Source organism: Salmo salar, chromosome ssa24 (genome assembly GCF_905237065.1).
Source record: "Salmo salar chromosome ssa24, Ssal_v3.1, whole genome shotgun sequence".
NCBI lineage: Eukaryota > Metazoa > Chordata > Actinopteri > Salmoniformes > Salmonidae > Salmo > Salmo salar.
In genome coordinates, this window is record NC_059465.1 from 17,024,028 (window position 1) to 17,046,421 (window position 22,394).

General features: G+C 44.6%; 1 protein-coding gene across 4 annotated transcripts in view; it reads left to right on the forward strand.

The window, feature by feature from the left end:
- The window catches only part of LOC106585250 (oxysterol-binding protein 2), a 91,503-nt gene extending 69,236 nt beyond the window's left edge, over window positions 1-22,267 (forward strand). For all 4 annotated transcript variants that reach the window (XM_045706695.1, XM_045706696.1, XM_045706698.1 and 1 more), the window contains 9 exons: window positions 10,336-10,399; window positions 11,497-11,646; window positions 11,836-12,081; window positions 12,306-12,426; window positions 15,229-15,332; window positions 16,162-16,257; window positions 16,512-16,696; window positions 16,890-17,110; window positions 18,031-22,267. In XM_045706695.1, the coding sequence (XP_045562651.1) occupies window positions 10,336-10,399; window positions 11,497-11,646; window positions 11,836-12,081; window positions 12,306-12,426; window positions 15,229-15,332; window positions 16,162-16,257; window positions 16,512-16,696; window positions 16,890-17,110; window positions 18,031-18,173 (1,330 nt within the window). In that variant the 3' untranslated portion in view covers window positions 18,174-22,267. The remainder of the gene's footprint in view (window positions 1-10,335; window positions 10,400-11,496; window positions 11,647-11,835; window positions 12,082-12,305; window positions 12,427-15,228; window positions 15,333-16,161; window positions 16,258-16,511; window positions 16,697-16,889; window positions 17,111-18,030) is intronic.
- Window positions 22,268-22,394: the final 127 nt, after the last annotated feature.

Consider the following 22,394-nt stretch of genomic DNA (forward strand, 5'->3'; position numbering starts at 1 on the left):
CACAACAACTCAGAAACACATCTATCCTCCTCTAACACAACAGCTCAGAGACACATCTATCCTCCTCTAACACAACAACTCAGACACATCTATCCTCCTCTAACAAAACAACTCAGACACATCTATCCTCCTCTAACACAACAGCTCAGAGACACATCTATCCTCCTCTAACACAACAGCTCAGACACATCTATCCTCCTCTAACACAACAGCTCAGACACATCTATCCTCCTCTAACACAACAGCTCAGACACATCTATCCTCCTCTAACACAACAGCTCAGACACATCTATCCACCTCTAACACAACAGCTCAGACACATCTATCCTCCTCTAACACAACAACTCAGACACATCTATCCTCCTCTAACAAAACAACTCAGACACATCTATCCTCCTCTAACACAACAGCTCAGACACATCTATCCTCCTCTAACACAACAGCTCAGAGACACATCTATCCACCTCTAACACAACAGCTCAGACACATCTATCCTCCTCTAACACAACAACTCAGAAACACATCTATCCTCCTCTAACACAACAACTCAGACACATCTATCCTCCTCTAACACAACAACTCAGACACATCTATCCTCCTCTAACACAACAACTCAGACACATCTATCCTCCTCTAACACAACAGCTCAGACACATCTATCCTCCTCTAACACAACAGCTCAGAGACACATCTATCCTCCTCTAACACAACAGCTCAGACACATCTATCCTCCTCTAACACAACAGCTCAGACACATCTATCCTCCTCTAACACAACAGCTCAGACACATCTATCCACCTCTAACACAACAACTCAGACACATCTATCCACCTCTAACACAACAGCTCAGAGACACATCTATCCTCCTCTAACACAACAGCTCAGAAACACATCTATCCTCCTCTAACACAACAGCTCAGAGACATCTATCCTCCTCTAACACAACAGCTCAGACACATCTATCCTCCTCTAACACAACAACTCAGAAACACATCTATCCTCCTCTAACACAACAGCTCAGACACATCTATCCTCCTCTAACACAACAACTCAGACACATCTATCCTCCTCTAACAAAACAACTCAGACACATCTATCCTCCTCTAACACAACAGCTCAGAGACACATCTATCCTCCTCTAACACAACAGCTCAGACACATCTATCCTCCTCTAACACAACAGCTCAGACACACATCTATCCTCCTCTAACACAACAGCTCAGACACATCTATCCTCCTCTAACACAACAGCTCAGACACACATCTATCCTCCTCTAACACAACAGCTCAGACACATCTATCCTCCTCTAACACAACAGCTCAGACACATCTATCCACCTCTAACACAACAGCTCAGACACATCTATCCTCCTCTAACACAACAGCTCAGACACATCTATCCTCCTCTAACACAACAGCTCAGACACATCTATCCTCCTCTAACACAACAGCTCAGACACATCTATCCTCCTCTAACACAACAGCTCAGAGACACATCTATCCACCTCTAACACAACAGCTCAGACACATCTATCCTCCTCTAACACAACAGCTCAGACACATCTATCCTCCTCTAACACAACAACTCAGACACATCTATCCTCCTCTAACACAACAGCTCAGACACATCTATCCTCCTCTAACACAACAGCTCAGACACATCTATCCTCCTCTAACACAACAACTCAGACACATCTATCCTCCTCTAACAAAACAACTCAGACACATCTATCCTCCTCTAACACAACAGCTCAGACACATCTATCCTCCTCTAACACAACAGCTCAGAGACACATCTATCCACCTCTAACACAACAGCTCAGACACATCTATCCTCCTCTAACACAACAGCTCAGACACATCTATCCTCCTCTAACACAACAACTCAGACACATCTATCCTCCTCTAACACAACAGCTCAGACACATCTATCCTCCTCTAACACAACAGCTCAGAGACACATCTATCCACCTCTAACACAACAGCTCAGAGACACATCTATCCTCCTCTAACACAACAGCTCAGACACATCTATCCTCCTCTAACACAACAACTCAGAGACACATCTATCCACCTCTAACACAACAGTTCAGACACATCTATCCTCCTCTAACACAACAGCTCAGAAACACATCTATCCTCCTCTAACACAACAGCTCAGACACATCTATCCTCCTCTAACACAACAGCTCAGAGACACATCTATCCTCCTCTAACACAACAGCTCAGACACATCTATCCTCCTCTAACACAACAACTCAGAAACACATCTATCCTCCTCTAACACAACAACTCAGAAACACATCTATCCTCCTCTAACACAACAACTCAGACACATCTATCCTCCTCTAACACAACAACTCGGACACATCTATCCTCCTCTAACACAACAGCTCAGACACATCTATCCTCCTCTAACACAACAGCTCAGAGACACATCTATCCTCCTCTAACACAACAGCTCAGAGACACATCTATCCTCCTCTAACACAACAGCTCAGAGACACATCTATCCTCCTCTAACACAACAGCTCAGAGACACATCTATCCACCTCTAACACAACAACTCAGACACATCTATCCTCCTCTAACACAACAGCTCAGAGACACATCTATCCTCCTCTAACACAACAGCTCAGACACATCTATCCTCCTCTAACACAACAGCTCAGACACATCTATCCTCCTCTAACACAACAGCTCAGAGACACATCTATCCACCTCTAACACAACAACTCAGACACATCTATCCTCCTCTAACACAACAGCTCAGACACATCTATCCTCCTCTAACACAACAACTCAGACACATCTATCCTCCTCTAACACAACAGCTCAGAAACATCTATCCTCCTCTAACACAACAACTCAGAAACACATCTATCCTCCTCTAACACAACAGCTCAGAGACACATCTATCCACCTCTAACACAACAGCTCAGACACATCTATCCTCCTCTAACACAACAACTCAGACACATCTATCCTCCTCTAACACAACAACTCAGACACATCTATCCTCCTCTAACACAACAGCTCAGACACATCTATCCTCCTCTAACACAACAGCTCAGAAACACATCTATCCTCCTCTAACACAACAACTCAGACACATCTATCCTCCTCTAACACAACAGCTCAGACACATCTATCCTCCTCTAACACAACAGCTCAGACACATCTATCCTCCTCTAACACAACAGCTCAGAAACACATCTATCCTCCTCTAACACAACAACTCAGACACATCTATCCTCCTCTAACACAACAACTCAGACACATCTATCCACCTCTAACACAACAGCTCAGACACATCTATCCTCCTCTAACACAACAGCTCAGACACATCTATCCTCCTCTAACACAACAGCTCAGACACATCTATCCTCCTCTAACACAACAGCTCAGACACATCTATCCTCCTCTAACACAACAGCTCAGACACATCTATCCTCCTCTAACACAACAGCTCAGAGACACATCTATCCACCTCTAACACAACAGCTCAGACACATCTATCCTCCTCTAACACAACAGCTCAGAAACACATCTATCCTCCTCTAACACAACAACTCAGACACATCTATCCTCCTCTAACACAACAGCTCAGAAACATCTATCCTCCTCTAACACAACAACTCAGAAACACATCTATCCTCCTCTAACACAACAGCTCAGAGACACATCTATCCTCCTCTAACACAACAGCTCAGAGACATCTATCCTCCTCTAACACAACAGCTCAGAGACACATCTATCCACCTCTAACACAACAGCTCAGACACATCTATCCTCCTCTAACACAACAACTCAGACACATCTATCCTCCTCTAACACAACAACTCAGACACATCTATCCTCCTCTAACACAACAGCTCAGACACATCTATCCTCCTCTAACACAACAGCTCAGAGACACATCTATCCTCCTCTAACACAACAACTCAGACACATCTATCCTCCTCTAACACAACAGCTCAGACACATCTATCCTCCTCTAACACAACAGCTCAGACACATCTATCCTCCTCTAACACAACAGCTCAGAGACACATCTATCCACCTCTAACACAACAGCTCAGACACATCTATCCTCCTCTAACACAACAGCTCAGACACATCTATCCTCCTCTAACACAACAGCTCAGAGACACATCTATCCACCTCTAACACAACAGCTCAGACACATCTATCCTCCTCTAACACAACAGCTCAGACACATCTATCCTCCTCTAACACAACAGCTCAGACACATCTATCCTCCTCTAACACAACAGCTCAGACACATCTATCCTCCTCTAACACAACAGCTCAGAGACACATCTATCCACCTCTAACACAACAGCTCAGACACATCTATCCTCCTCTAACACAACAGCTCAGACACATCTATCCTCCTCTAACACAACAGCTCAGAGACACATCTATCCACCTCTAACACAACAGCTCAGAGACACATCTATCCACCTCTAACACAACAGCTCAGACACATCTATCCTCCTCTAACACAACAGCTCAGAAACACATCTATCCTCCTCTAACACAACAGCTCAGACACATCTATCCTCCTCTAACACAACAGCTCAGAGACACATCTATCCTCCTCTAACACAACAGCTCAGACACATCTATCCTCCTCTAACACAACAACTCAGAAACACATCTATCCTCCTCTAACACAACAACTCAGAAACACATCTATCCTCCTCTAACACAACAACTCAGACACATCTATCCTCCTCTAACACAACAACTCGGACACATCTATCCTCCTCTAACACAACAGCTCAGACACATCTATCCTCCTCTAACACAACAGCTCAGAGACACATCTATCCTCCTCTAACACAACAGCTCAGAGACACATCTATCCTCCTCTAACACAACAGCTCAGAGACACATCTATCCTCCTCTAACACAACAGCTCAGAGACACATCTATCCACCTCTAACACAACAACTCAGACACATCTATCCTCCTCTAACACAACAGCTCAGAAACACATCTATCCTCCTCTAACACAACAACTAAGACACATCTATCCTCCTCTAACACAACAGCTCAGACACATCTATCCTCCTCTAACACAACAACTCAGACACATCTATCCTCCTCTAACAAAACAACTCAGACACATCTATCCTCCTCTAACACAACAGCTCAGACACATCTATCCTCCTCTAACACAACAGCTCAGAAACACATCTATCCTCCTCTAACACAACAACTCAGACACATCTATCCTCCTCTAACACAACAGCTCAGACACATCTATCCTCCTCTAACACAACAGCTCAGACACATCTATCCTCCTCTAACACAACAGCTCAGAGACACATCTATCCTCCTCTAACACAACAGCTCAGAGACACATCTATCCACCTCTAACACAACAACTCAGACACATCTATCCTCCTCTAACACAACAGCTCAGACACATCTATCCTCCTCTAACACAACAGCTCAGACACATCTATCCTCCTCTAACACAACAGCTCAGAGACACATCTATCCACCTCTAACACAACAGCTCAGACACATCTATCCTCCTCTAACACAACAGCTCAGAAACACATCTATCCTCCTCTAACACAACAGCTCAGACACATCTATCCTCCTCTAACACAACAGCTCAGAGACACATCTATCCACCTCTAACACAACAGCTCAGACACATCTATCCTCCTCTAACACAACAGCTCAGAGACACATCTATCCTCCTCTAACACAACAGCTCAGACACATCTATCCTCCTCTAACACAACAGCTCAGAAACACATCTATCCTCCTCTAACACAACAGCTCAGACACATCTATCCTCCTCTAACACAACAACTCAGACACATCTATCCTCCTCTAACACAACAGCTCAGACACATCTATCCTCCTCTAACACAACAGCTCAGACACATCTATCCTCCTCTAACACAACAACTCGGACACATCTATCCTCCTCTAACACAACAGCTCAGACACATCTATCCTCCTCTAACACAACAGCTCAGAGACACATCTATCCACCTCTAACACAACAGCTCAGACACATCTATCCTCCTCTAACACAACAGCTCAGAAACACATCTATCCTCCTCTAACACAACAGCTCAGACACATCTATCCTCCTCTAACACAACAGCTCAGAGACACATCTATCCTCCTCTAACACAACAGCTCAGACACATCTATCCTCCTCTAACACAACAGCTCAGAAACACATCTATCCTCCTCTAACACAACAACTCAGAAACACATCTATCCTCCTCTAACACAACAACTCAGACACATCTATCCTCCTCTAACACAACAACTCGGACACATCTATCCTCCTCTAACACAACAGCTCAGACACATCTATCCTCCTCTAACACAACAGCTCAGAGACACATCTATCCTCCTCTAACACAACAGCTCAGAGACACATCTATCCTCCTCTAACACAACAGCTCAGAGACACATCTATCCTCCTCTAACACAACAGCTCAGAGACACATCTATCCACCTCTAACACAACAACTCAGACACATCTATCCTCCTCTAACACAACAGCTCAGAACACATCTATCCTCCTCTAACACAACAACTAAGACACATCTATCCTCCTCTAACACAACAGCTCAGACACATCTATCCTCCTCTAACACAACAGCTCAGACACATCTATCCTCCTCTAACACAACAACTCAGACACATCTATCCTCCTCTAACACAACAGCTCAGACACATCTATCCTCCTCTAACACAACAGCTCAGAAACACATCTATCCTCCTCTAACACAACAACTCAGACACATCTATCCTCCTCTAACACAACAGCTCAGACACATCTATCCTCCTCTAACACAACAGCTCAGACACATCTATCCTCCTCTAACACAACAGCTCAGAGACACATCTATCCACCTCTAACACAACAGCTCAGACACATCTATCCTCCTCTAACACAACAGCTCAGAGACACATCTATCCTCCTCTAACACAACAGCTCAGACACATCTATCCTCCTCTAACACAACAACTCAGAAACACATCTATCCTCCTCTAACACAACAACTCAGACACATCTATCCTCCTCTAACACAACAGCTCAGACACATCTATCCACCTCTAACACAACAGCTCAGACACATCTATCCTCCTCTAACACAACAGCTCAGACACATCTATCCTCCTCTAACACAACAGCTCAGACACATCTATCCTCCTCTAATACAACAGCTCAGACACATCTATCCTCCTCTAACACAACAGCTCAGAGACACATCTATCCTCCTCTAACACAACAGCTCAGAGACACATCTATCCTCCTCTAACACAACAGCTCAGAGACACATCTATCCTCCTCTAACACAACAGCTCAGAGACACATCTATCCACCTCTAACACAACAGCTCAGAAACACATCTATCCTCCTCTAACACAACAGCTCAGAGACACATCTATCCTCCTCTAACACAACAGCTCAGAGACACATCTATCCTCCTCTAACACAACAGCTCAGAGACACATCTATCCTCCTCTAACACAACAGCTCAGAGACACATCTATCCTCCTCTAACACAACAACTCAGACACATCTATCCTCCTCTAACACAACAGCTCAGAGACACATCTATCCTCCTCTAACACAACAGCTCAGAGACACATCTATCCTCCTCTAACACAACAGCTCAGAAACACATCTATCCTCCTCTAACACAACAGCTCAGAAACACATCTATCCTCCTCTAACACAACAGCTCAGACACATCTATCCTCCTCTAACACAACAGCTCAGAGACACATCTATCCACCTCTAACACAACAGCTCAGACACATCTATCCTCCTCTAACACAACAGCTCAGACACATCTATCCTCCTCTAACACAACAGCTCAGAGACACATCTATCCTCCTCTAACACAACAGCTCAGACACATCTATCCTCCTCTAACACAACAGCTCAGAGACACATCTATCCACCTCTAACACAACAGCTCAGACACATCTATCCTCCTCTAACACAACAACTCAGACACATCTATCCTCCTCTAACACAACAGCTCAGAGACACATCTATCCACCTCTAACACAACAGCTCAGACACATCTATCCTCCTCTAACACAACAGCTCAGACACATCTATCCTCCTCTAACACAACAGCTCAGACACATCTATCCTCCTCTAACACAACAGCTCAGACACATCTATCCTCCTCTAACACAACAGCTCAGACACATCTATCCACCTCTAACACAACAACTCAGACACATCTATCCTCCTCTAACACAACAGCTCAGAGACACATCTATCCACCTCTAACACAACAGCTCAGACACATCTATCCTCCTCTAACACAACAGCTCAGAGACACATCTATCCACCTCTAACACAACAGCTCAGACACATCTATCCTCCTCTAACACAACAGCTCAGACACATCTATCCTCCTCTAACACAACAACTCGGACACATCTATCCTCCTCTAACACAACAGCTCAGACACATCTATCCTCCTCTAACACAACAGCTCAGAGACACATCTATCCACCTCTAACACAACAGCTCAGACACATCTATCCTCCTCTAACACAACAGCTCAGAAACACATCTATCCTCCTCTAACACAACAGCTCAGACACATCTATCCTCCTCTAACACAACAGCTCAGACACATCTATCCTCCTCTAACACAACAGCTCAGACACATCTATCCTCCTCTAACACAACAGCTCAGAGACACATCTATCCTCCTCTAACACAACAGCTCAGACACATCTATCCTCCTCTAACACAACAACTCAGAAACACATCTATCCTCCTCTAACACAACAACTCAGACACATCTATCCTCCTCTAACACAACAACTCAGACACATCTATCCTCCTCTAACACAACAGCTCAGACACATCTATCCACCTCTAACACAACAACTCAGACACATCTATCCACCTCTAACACAACAGCTCAGACACATCTATCCACCTCTAACACAACAGCTCAGACACATCTATCCTCCTCTAACACAACAGCTCAGACACATCTATCCTCCTCTAACACAACAGCTCAGACACATCTATCCTCCTCTAACACAACAGCTCAGAGACACATCTATCCACCTCTAACACAACAGCTCAGACACATCTATCCTCCTCTAACACAACAGCTCAGACACATCTATCCTCCTCTAACACAACAGCTCAGAGACACATCTATCCACCTCTAACACAACAGCTCAGAAACACATCTATCCACCTCTAACACAACAGCTCAGACACATCTATCCTCCTCTAACACAACAACTCGGACACATCTATCCTCCTCTAACACAACAGCTCAGACACATCTATCCTCCTCTAACACAACAGCTCAGACACATCTATCCTCCTCTAACACAACAGCTCAGAGACACATCTATCCTCCTCTAACACAACAGCTCAGACACATCTATCCTCCTCTAACACAACAGCTCAGAGACACATCTATCCTCCTCTAACACAACAGCTCAGAGACACATCTATCCACCTCTAACACAACAGCTCAGAGACACATCTATCCTCCTCTAACACAACAGCTCAGAGACACATCTATCCACCTCTAACACAACAGCTCAGAGACATCTATCCTCCTCTAACACAACAGCTCAGAGACACATCTATCCTCCTCTAACACAACAGCTCAGAGACACATCTATCCTCCTCTAACACAACAGCTCAGAGACACATCTATCCTCCTCTAACACAACAGCTCAGAGACACATCTATCCTCCTCTAACACAACAGCTCAGAGACACATCTATCCTCCTCTAACACAACAGCTCAGAGACACATCTATCCACCTCTAACACAACAGCTCAGAGACACATCTATCCTCCTCTAACACAACAACTCAGAACACATCTATCCACCTCTAACACAACAGCTCAGACACATCTATCCACCTCTAACACAACAGCTCAGACACATCTATCCACCTCTAACACAACAACTCAGACACATCTATCCTCCTCTAACACAACAACTCAGACACATCTATCCTCCTCTAACACAACAGCTCAGAGACACATCTATCCTCCTCTAACACAACAGCTCAGAGACACATCTATCCTCCTCTAACACAACAGCTCAGAGACACATCTATCCTCCTCTAACACAACAACTCAGACACATCTATCCTCCTCTAACACAACAGCTCAGAGACACATCCGATGTTACACACAGCCATGTGCTGAATAGAGCCATCCATCTATGTCTAGCTGCCTGCGCCCGTCTGTTTCCGTTATTTTGTGTGTGTTTCGGTGTGTGTGTGTGTGTCTCTGTGTGTGTTATTGTTAAGATGCCGTTTCTCCCTCTTCTAGGCATTCTCAGAGTAACCTGAGTGGAGCGAGTGGAGGCCAGACCAATGACTGGAACCAGGAAAATGTAAGTGTCTCTTTCCTCCAAACAGTTCTCAGTAATAATCCACATGCATGTCCACATCTAGGCTTTATACTATTCACCTTTGTCACTGTGTGTGAAGCTCTTTGAGTTATTTTTTATCTGTCTCCAATTGCTGTTTTCTAGCATCCTGTTAAGGAAAATAGCATATCACATCACAAACTTGGGCATGTTTTGTTGCATTCTCAAACACACACACACACACACACACACACACACACAGAGTGTACAGTCATATATATTAACGCTGCAGGAGCACATTGAGGAGCTGAGCGATCTGCTCATAATCTATCACTCACTCACTCACTCACTCACTCTCTCACACACACACATACACTCACAAGCTCTCTCTCTCTCGCCATCATTTCTCTGGATCTTAATTATCAGTCAGACATCTGTTTTCCCAATTCTGTCTCTCTCATTCTCCTCTTTTATTCCGTCTCTTCCTCCCTCTCTTTCTCTCTTTCTGTCACTCTACTTCCAGATGGGGACTCACTGAGTCCCTGACAAGCTAAGATCTACAAAGTTAGAGATCTACTGTCACGGATCCCTCCGGAACGTTCATTATGCACACCTGTCCCCTATTCCCACTGATTAGCACTTGTATAAGTGTGCCCTTTGATTTCCATTGGGCTGTCCATTATTGTTACAATGTCCGTTGGTGCGTGTGAGTACCTGTGCTGTGTGTTTTGGGCTTTCGTGCCCTTGTGGATTGTGCAGATGATTACAGGTGTCGTCCCGTGTGTTAATCATTGTGCGCGAGGTTCGAGGTTCGAGGTACTCCTTGCTCTTTTGTTTGGGTTTCAACCCTGTGTTTTTGTATAGTGTTTGTTTGGTCTTCATGTCCTTTCACGGCACGCCGTAATTTGGGGTATAATAAAAAAACTATTACACATTCCTGCGCCTGTCTCCCGAATCATATATACCAACGTGACATCTACACTGACAGTGACAGACGTTTCTCTCTCTCTCACTCCTTCCCCCTCTCTCTATCTCTCCCTCCCCATCTCTCTCTCTCTCTCTCTCTCCCTCCCCATCTGTCTCTTTCTCTCTCTCTCTCTCTCTCTCTCTCTCTCTCTCAGGTGTATCCTAGCTGTAATGATTCAGGGAAGGAAATGCAGCCCCTCAGAAGGAGGAGGAGCCACATCCCAGACAAACCCAATTACTCCCTCAACCTGTGGAGCATCATGAAGAACTGCATCGGCAAGGAGCTCTCCAAGATCCCCATGCCTGTGAGTGTGTGTCATGCTCGTGTCCATGTAGTAGAATGAGCCTGGGTGTGAGTGCATGAGAGGTGGGGAGAGCAGGCATCCCAACTGGCTGCTATTTGGGACTCATCCGAAATGTGCTAGTCAATGACAAAACTCTTGTAACCACTGCCGTCTGTCTGTCTTTCTCTCTGTCCGCCTGTCTGTCTACAGGTGAACTTCAACGAGCCTCTGTCCATGCTGCAGCGGCTGACAGAGGACCTGGAGTACCATGAGCTGCTGGACAAGGCGGCGCGCTGCGAGAGCTCCCTGGAGCAGCTGTGTCTGGTGGCAGCCTTCTCTGTGTCCTCCTACTCCACCACCGTCCACCGCACGGCCAAGCCCTTCAACCCCCTGCTGGGGGAGACCTACGAGCTAGACCGTCTGGAGGACTTCGGCTACCGCTCGCTGTGTGAGCAGGTACACACAGAGACAGAGATAAATTACAATATTACGCTGAGACAATCACACACACACACACACACACACACACAGGAAAATACTCCATGTACTCCATGCACTACCATTAAGTGCCTCTACAAAACATACAAGCCATGATGATACACAAAAAGTACCAGTCATTGACATACTATAAGCTAGAGCAGTGATCTTCCCTTGAGTGTGTAAATACCCCCCCCCCGTAGGTGAGCCATCACCCCCCAGCAGCATCTCACCATGTGATTTCTCAGCGAGGCTGGACCCTCTGGCAGGAAATCACCATAGCCAGCAAGTTTCGTGGCAAATACCTCTCCATAATGCCTCTGGGTGAGTTGCTGTATATTCAGCATGTACTGAGCACTGTCAACACACACTCTATGCAAATAAAGGTCTCATGACTGTGTACAGTGGCCTCCAATTATAGGGACAGTGAAGCATGTCTTCTTCTTTTGGCTCTATACTCCAAAAGTTTGGATTTGACATCAAACAATGACTGTGAGGTTAAATTGCAGACTTTTTATCCACATCGGGTGAACCGTTTAGAAATGACAGCACTTTTTGTATGTAGTCCCCCCATTTTAGGGGGGCAAAAGTATTGGGACAAATTCACTTACAGTACCAGTCAAAAGTTTGGACACACCTACTCATCCCAGGGTTTTTCTTTATTTTTTCTATTTTCTACATTGTAGAATAATAGTGAAGACATCAAAACTATGAAATAACACATATGGAATCATGTAGTAACCAAAAAAGTGTTAAACAAATCAAAATATATTTTATATTTGAGATTCTTCAAAGTAGCCACCCTTTGCCTTGATGACAGCTTTGCACACTCTTGGCATTCTCTCAACCAGCTTCATGAGGTAGTCACCTGAAATGCATTTCAATTAACAGGTGTGTCTTGTTAAAAGTTCATTTGTGGAATTTCTTTCCTTAATACGTTTGAGCCAATCAATTATGTTGTGACAAGGTAGGGGTGGTATACAGAAGAGAGCCCTATTTGGTAGAAGACCAAGTCCATATTATGGCAAGAACAGCTCAAATAAGCAAAGAGAAATGACAGTCCATCATTACTTTAAGACATGAAGGTCAGTCAATCCTGAAAATGTCAAGAACTTTGAAAGTTTCTTCAAGTGCAGTTGCAAAAACCATCAAGCGCTATGATGAAACTGGCTCTCATGAGGACCGCCACAGGAAAGGAAGACCCAGAGTTACCTCTGCTGCAGAGAATAAGTTCATTAGAGTTACCAGCCTCAGAAATTGCAGCCCAAATAAATGCTTCACAGAGTTCAAGTAACAGACACATCTCAACATCAATTGTTCAGAGGAGACTGCATGAATCAGGCCTTCCTGGTCGAATTGCTGCAAAGAAACCACTATGAAAGGACACCAATAAGAAGAAGAGACTTGCTTGGGCCAAGAAACACGAGCAATGGACATTAGACCGGTGGAAATCTGTCCTTTGGTCTGATGAGTCCAAATTGTATATTTTTGGTTCCAACCGCCGTGTCTTTGTGAGACGGAGAGTAGGTGACCGGATGATCTCAGCATGTGTGGTTCCCACCGTGAAGCATGGAGGAGGAGGTGTGATGGTGTGGGGAAGCTTTGCTGGTGACACTGTTGGGGATTGATTTATTTAGAATTCAAGGCACACTTAACAAGCATGGCTACCACAGCATTCTGCAGCAATACGCCATCCCATCTGGTTTGCGCTTAGTGGGACTATAATTTGTTTTTCAACAGGACAATGACCCAACAGATATCCAGGCTGTGTAAGGGCTATTTTACCAAGAAGGAGAGTGATGGAGTGCTGCATCAGATGACATGGCCTCCACATCACCCGACCTCAACCCAATTGAGATGGTTTGGGATGAGTTGGACTGCAGAGTGAAGGAAAAGCAGACAAATGGTTATTACATGATTCCAAAATAAAGAAAACCCTTGAATGAGTAGGTGTGTCCAAACTTTTGACTGGTACTGTGTATGAATATTAAAATAGAAAAAAGTTAAGTATTTGGTCCCATATTCATAGCATGCAATGACTACATCAAGCTTGTGACTCTGCACATTTGTTGGATGCATTTGCTGTTTATGGTTATGTTTCAATTTATTTTGTGCCCAATAGAAATTAATGGTAAATAATGTATTGTGTCATTTTGGAGTCATACTTATTTACAATAAAAATATCATATATTTCTAAACACTTCTACATGAATGAGGATGCTACCATGATTACAGATAATCCTGAATGAATCGTGAATAATGATGAGCGAGGAATATATACCGGTAGATGCACAAATATCATACCCCCCCCAAAACGCTCATCTCCCCTGTTATTGTAATGGTGAGAGGTATGATATTTGTGCGTCTGTAACTTTCTCACTCCTCATTATTCACCCGATATGGATGGGAATACACAAACATTTAAGCTGCCAGTCTGCACTAACCTCATAGTCCTTGTATGATTTCAAATCCCAAACTTTTGGAGTATAGAGTCAAAAGAAGAAAAGTTGCTTTACTGTCCCGATAATTACAGAGGACACTGTATATATGTTTATAGGTGGGAACACCGGGATCTCTCTGTAGGTCAGGCCTTTGAAACCCAGGCAACCTCAGCATCACCTCTGTCCTCCCATTCCCTCCCACTCACTCACTAAACCATAGATGGAGACCAGTGTGAAAATGAATAACGGCCCCTGTGACAGATGCATAAACTCTGGCTGTGCCCATGGGTCTCTCAGACCCTGATAAATGAGAGATGAATAGATCCCATGGATTTGATTGATACATATCCTGTAACATGAAGCCGTGTTATCCATTTGAACTATCCAGATTATCCTCTTGTATGTTTATTGTAATCCTAGTGAGATTTAAGTAAGAGTAAGTCAACAGACAGAGTCCCTGCCTCTCTCTCTCAGCCACCCCTGTGTTATCAGGCCAGGTCTTTGCAGGTTGGACTGACCTTGTTTATAAATTACTCAAAATAAGAACCAGAATATCAACCACAATACATGTTGCCTTGTTACAGTGTTGTCACTCTTCCTCTGACTGCATTTCATCCCCTCCACTCCATCTCTCGATTATATCTCAATGTTCTCTCCTTTTTTGGCCTTTCCCCTCTCTCCCCAGGTGCCATTCACCTGCAGTTCCACTCCAGTGGGAACCATTATGTTTGGAGGAAGGTAACCTCCACCGTGCACAACATCATCGTGGGCAAGCTGTGGATTGACCAGGTCGGTCTACTAACTACATCATGGCTCTTCTCCCTCCTCCTCCCATGTTCGTTCCTGTCCATGTCTCTCTCCTACGCTCCTCTTGTGTCCTCATTGTCTGACCCTGTGTGTGTCTGATTCAGTCAATATCCATGTGTCCTGTATGTCAGCCCTCCATGTGTAAGAGGTATCTATCATCTAATGTTTCCTATTTTCATCCTGTAGCTGTTTGTAATGTAATCCAGGCTGGTGGAGTGAGTGTTGTGTGGAGGCAGAGGTCAATGGCAACAGAACAGAACAGCACAGCACACGAATAAGCCTGTTTGTGGTCTCTGATGGTTTCTCTGCCTTTCATTTCTAGTAACACCCTCCCCTCTCTCTGTGATGACTCAGTTACAGTCTGTAACTGTCTGTCTGTTGGTCTGTCACATCATCTGTCTGTAGTACTACTATGTACCAGCCCCTCACTGGAATAGGAGGAGGAGGAAGACAGGGGTCAGGGAATAAACTCTAGCGGGCATATGATAGAATTTGGCACACTCACAAACACCCTCTCATTAGCAGTCCCTAAAGCACACCTTAGTGTCAATTATATAGAGCGTCCTAGTAGAATCTCATTACGTCCCTGAGGGGGATGAATGTAAAGACACTGTTCTGATACAGCTGTGGAATGTTCTGATGATGACTCATCGGTTGTTTCTGATTGCTAATGATGCTAACCTGAAATTCTCCCTCCTATTCCACCCGCCTCTTTTCTCTTCCATCCCATTCTATCCTCCCTTTTCTCTCTCTCTCTCTCTCTCTCTCTCTCTCTCTCTCTCTCTCTCTCTCTCTCTCTCCCTCGGGGCAGTCAGGGGACATTGAGATAGTCAACCACAGGACCAAGGAGACGTGCCAGCTCAAGTTCTCCCCCTACAGCTATTTCTCCAGGGAAGTCCCACGCAAGGTACATGTCACCACCATCACAACCCTCTAATCAGCACTGGCTGAAACCTGACCGTGGCATGATGAGCTCATAGGCTCGGCTGTCACACTGTTGTGTGCTGCCCCCTGCTGGACAATACAAGTGAATATATCATTTTTGAATGGACTATTCTTTCAAAATAGTTGTTGATAATGAACTATAGTGAGGGATATTGTATAAATTTCAACAAACGGAATTATACATTTCGTGTGTGTGTGTGTGTGTGTGTTGTCCAGGTGACAGGGGTGGTGTCAGACAGTGGAGGGCAGGCCCACTACATCCTGTCTGGCACGTGGGACGATAAGATCGAGAGCTCCAAGATCGTCCAGAGCAGCAAAGGGGGCAGTGGCTCCGAGGGCAAGCAGAAGACCGTCTACCAGACCCTGTCCCCCAAACTACTGTGGAAGAAATACCCTCTCCCGTAAGCACTGCCCAGCCTGCCCAGCCTCACGCAGTAAAACACTACAGCAGATAACACAGATCACCATCTAATCCAACAACACAACAAAGATTACTACATTATAGAGCACAGATCAACCTAACCGCTCTCCTCTATCTCCCACCCACCTCCTCTCTTTTGTCTCGCTCTCTCTCTCTCTCTCTCTCTCTGTTAGGGATAACGCTGAGAACATGTACTTCTTCTCGGCGCTGGCGCTGACGTTGAATGAGCCGGAGGATGGGGTGGGGCTGACGGACAGCCGGCTGAGACCGGACCAGAGGCTGATGGAGGCGGGGAAATGGGACGAGGCCAACTCTGAGAAACAAAGACTAGAAGAGAAACAGAGAGCTGTGAGGAGGAGGAGAGAGGCAGAGGCCACAGATGCACTTGATGACGGTAGGAGGGAGGGAGGGAGGGAGGGAGGGAGGGAGGGAGGGAGGGCAGAGAGTTGACAGAGAGAACAGCTGATAGAGAGAAAGGAGCAGGGCTCTGAGGCCAAGGGCTTTATTAAGTCCAATAACTTTGAATCATTCCTCCCGTCCCCTGATCTTTATGTAAATGCTATGACAAGAACAGTATTACCTGGAGTGAGACAGATGAGAATTGAAAGTGAAGAGCTAATGGAGGCTACTGGGGAAGGGGGGGGGGGGTTACAGAGAGGAAACAGCAGAGCAGACGCTTCTGATCCTGGTTACATTGTTAATGTCCAGTGCTCTGTGTAGCTGTGGGACCTAGGCTTGGCTGTATTTTGATGTACCCATGACACGTCTCTCTTTTCCTCCCTCTGTTGGTGGTCAGAGTGTGATTATGAGGACTCTGGTGAGTGGGGGTTGCCTTGTGTCCCCCCGTTGTGCATCACCCTCTCCCCCACACCACCATCTTTTTTGTGTTGACCCTCCCCCCTGTGGCCTGCTAATGGCAGCGTTCCAGGTTGTCTTTTTGTGTCTGAGATTACTATATCATATTAATGTGGCCCAGAGACCTTAAACACTTCTCCAGATGTTTAGCGTGTCTGGATCATCCAGGTCTGTGCAGCACCACTGCAATAAAGACAGCCTGGAACTGGAAGGGATCCTTTATATGAGGTCTGCATGCTGACTGACTCCCTAGTACCCACTCTTCCAGACTATGACCCAGGAAAAAGCCACTCAGTCTTTTTCCTGCTGCCATGCGCCTCTTTCATTCAGACTTGACTTGGCCCTCCTACGGCTGTACTGTTTCTGAGCCAGAGAAACAGACATAGAGGTGTGTGTAATGTGTGGGAGTGACCTGACAGTAGCCCACTGTATAAGTGACGCTTGTGTCTCTTCCCCCAGGTCGGGAGTACGAGGGCTTCCAGCCACAGTGGTTCCACAAGAGGACGAACGCCATCACTGGAGAGACAAACTTTGTGTACAAGGGTGGATACTGGGAGGCTAAGGACAGTCAGGACTGGAGTATGTGCACTGAAATCTTCTAAGCCTCGACCACACCCATCCTACCCCCTCACTGGACTCACCCAGGCCCATGAGACTGCTCTACCGCTGGCCCTGGAGGAAGAGGGGTCTGGGTGTGGACCTCTGTGTGCAACTGTGTACGTCTCACACACTCACAATACAGTTTACCTCCCCACGTACACACACACTTCATCTGTTTTACAGAGTCAAAGGAGAGAAGGGGCCTTCTCTAGGTTCTCCCTGACAACATAGCACTTAGCTGTGTGGGGGTGTGAGAGAGTGGAGAGATTGAATACCATAGGAAATGGACCCAATAGAGACGTCCAAAATAATCAGGTGCTCCACACACGCTACCCACAATGCACTATTCCTCTGCTCAGCACATCGTTTTTTTCTGGGTTTTAATGATTAAATAGCAACCCATCTAAATCAGTTCTCCTCTCCTCCACTTTATACTGGGATGGGATGAAGTCTATCCTCTCTAACAGACAGACCGACAAACGAAAAGAAGGCCACAGAAGTTTATAGAAAGACAGTATACTTTAAAAGGATGGACATTTTATTTTGATTAGTAACTGGTATCGGAAAGTGCAGGTAGGCAGTAGGCACAGACTCCAACGCTTGAATTAATTCTTCATCTATCTCCGTCTGCCTGGTAAAGAACTCTGTTCTTTTCTCCATTGCAGGAGGAACCAGGTTTAGACCGGCGTATAACCATATTGAGCTCAGACCGTAACCAACGTGGTTTGACAACCAGAGTACTTTTCCCAAACACAAACTAGGTATATTGTGATACCTCCCAAACACAATCACACTTCCACTCCACTGGTAATTGAAGCTTTGTCTATTGAGGTAAATAAGCACTTTTCTTTGTGGGTTTCCACAGCTTAATGCGTATCCGTGTTGATGTTGAGGAGACTCCAGCCTGGCCACTGCACACTCACCTAGTCCTTTGGTGCTTAACCATAGAAACACATACACTTCTATTGTGCAGTGAGTCATTTAAAGGATATAAATGGCATTGTAGCTAGAACCTGCACACCAATTACCTGTCCCAAAAACAGATCCATCATCACACACATGAATATCTAGGCAGAGTGTGAATTCTACACCACAGTGTATAGTTCTACAGCCTATATGACAGATCAGAGCCTGTAGTTGTATTCCTACAGAACTGGCTGATGTTGCTATAGTGCTGAAGGAGGCCCATGGTGGCTACTGACAGTATATTGGCATCTTACCACAGACAGCATGTTCCTCAGGCCTCCCATAGCACACCACTGTTCAGCCAGGGAGGGCTGCTAGTGGAGACACTGGCTCCCAGGCACTGACCCAGGTTCACCTGAGCATAAACCTAGTCCTAACTCCTAGTGTTGAAGAGCTGTGGACAGGCGGATCTGGGATCAGTTGGTGGAGGCACTGTCAGTCTTTTGCCTTTAAGAACTGATTTGTGCACTACATGTCTTAGGTGACAGGATTCTTGACAAAGTGTTAGTATATTTTGTAATTACTGTTAGGAATGTAGTATTTGGGCTGGAAGTATTGTACCCACTGTCTGGCCTTTTGTGTGAATATTTTGTGATAACAAGATAATAACAAGACAATAATATGATTATAAAACAGAGTTCTAATAATAATCGGAACAATAAGTAATGTTTATAGTTGAAATCTGAAGTTTTAATGGAAATGTACTGTTACTGTACCTTTTAATTTAAATGTATCCAGGCAGATAGAAGTTGATTCTAACTACCACCCACGGGTTTGGTTGCAGATTTAATGTTTTGTATTAATAGAGACTTACTCTCACACTGAAAATTATTTTTATACAAAGTTCTTGATATTGGCATATTGTTTACTTGGTTTAGATTTGCAGTTCACAAACAAGCAACCACCTCCGACGGTGCCCCTGATGTGGCCCATAAGGTTTCTGAGGTCAGTTGTTACAGAGATCTGGTATGTGCTCTGGAAGGAAGTGGAAGACACACAGAATACCTTCCTCAGCCCAACATATCTGTCTGGAGGGCTAGAGGGGTTGCTGGGGGTACATACAAAGTAGAAAATACTCATCAAGCAACTGCTGAATGTAATGTGAACCAGGAAAATGTGAAAGTTTCAACTGTGAGATAATAATTATCCCCCAATCACTTTCATGCTCCCAACTGTTTTTCATTTGAACTCAGAGTAACCCTCCTCCACCGGAAGCCTATAATATAAAGTCTCAACGGGGCAGAGAATTAGGTTGATACAAGCACATTCTGACCAGGCACTTACTCTCTTTAACCCTGTGAACAACAGCCTCCATTTTCTGCACTATTTATGTTTGGTTCCAGTCTATCTACTTTGTACCCATGACCTTTCAGCAGACACACAGGCACTTATACATTAGTCACATAACCATAACACACTCACACATGTATAAGTACTGACCACATTGGCGAGAACAGTACATTATTAGTGGAAGAAATCAAGGGGTACAGCAGGATGACATGGTTCCCCACATTGGAATGAACTCTCACTATTCTGGACCCAATCACAGTAAGGGGTTTTATATATTGTAAATGTGTCATTGTATAGACAATACTACAACGGCATGTACAGTATTACTGGGCGAGAAACAGTATTGAAATGTGGGGAAGAAAGAGTATGATGTGCAGGGCAAGTATAACTTCTTTCTCAATCATCAACTCCTTATAGATTTAGTTTAATATATTGGGTTTGAAATAGAATGAGTTTTATATATGAATATACATATATTATATTTTGAATGATAATAAACACATCATACATTTTAATCATTTATTTTGATTATCCAAATGACGTGACCTCAAAGATGGGTGGGTGTGGGTTGCTAGGCGCCCCAGCCAGGGCCTGTGTAAGAGACTAGTAGCAATAGTGGTGATGTTTAGATTATTTATTCATTCATGACACTTGTTGGGGTAAAGAAGATGTTCATCTCTGCTCTGTGCAGAAAGGAAAAACTGAACAACCAAAGCGTCTGTGCAGTGAACTGTAGCCTAAAAGACTCTTACCTGCCTTCCTAATGACATCCTCTTTTTCATTTTACCCACACTTAATCCAGTATGGTTTGATTTACCCAACAACACTTTTTCAATATTTTTATTTTTTAAATTGAACCTTTATTTAACTAGGCAAGACAGTTATTAAGAATAAATTCTTATTTACAATGACGGCCTACACCAGCCAAACCCAGACGACACTGGGCCAAATGTGCACCGCCCTATGGGACTCCCAATCACAGCCTGGAATCAAACCAGGGTGTCTGTAGTGACGCCTCTTGCACTGAGATGCAGTGCCTTAGACCACTGCGCCACTCAGGAGCCCAAAATACAGAATGGTTTGATTTACCCAACAACACTTAATCCAGTATGGTTTGATTTACCCAACAACACTTAATCCAGTATGGTTTGATTTACCCAACAACACTTAATCCAGTATGGTTTGATTTACCCAACAACACTTAATCCAGTATGGTTTGATTTACCCAACAACACTTAATCCAGTATGGTTTGATTTACCCAACAACACTTAATCCAGTATGGTTTGATTTACCCAACAACACTTAATCCAGTATGGTTTGATTTAGCTTTAATATCTATGCTTTGTTTTTCTTTTCTTCTCATCATGGGCGCCATTGTCTTTCATTTACATACTGTATTCGTATATATGCGCAAGAAGTGTGTGTATCGCAGATATACATGTGTCTTTTGTTTTGTGCTGCTCTGAGGCAGGACTATAGTAATGAAGACCTGGTCATACCTGGTCTGAATTAAACCCTGCTGCACAGTGGACTCTGTGCTGTTTGGACTCGTTCTAACACAGTGAGAGCCTGTGTGACCCGTATCACTACTAAGGACCTGGTACTGAAGGAGTGGGTGGAAGGACGGAGGTGAGCGGGGTCCGGCCTTACCTCACTCACACACGCTCATATTCCACACACACTATCTCACACATATGCACCTCTGTTCTGGTCTAACTGCAACCGGGGTTGGTCTTCTTTTATAATTGTTTTTTCTCCCTTAATTTATACACATGTAACATTGTCTTCAAAAGAAAGACACAATGAAAACATGAGATAATAAAGGTGTTTCTGTTGAAACTGGATGTGCGTCTGTTCAATGTTAGCTTTGTGTAGTTTAGCATTACAGAGTGATTGAAATTTAAAGGTGATGTTAACGCTTTAGCGGAGACCGCATCCACCGTAAACACAGCACATTTCGGCTCAA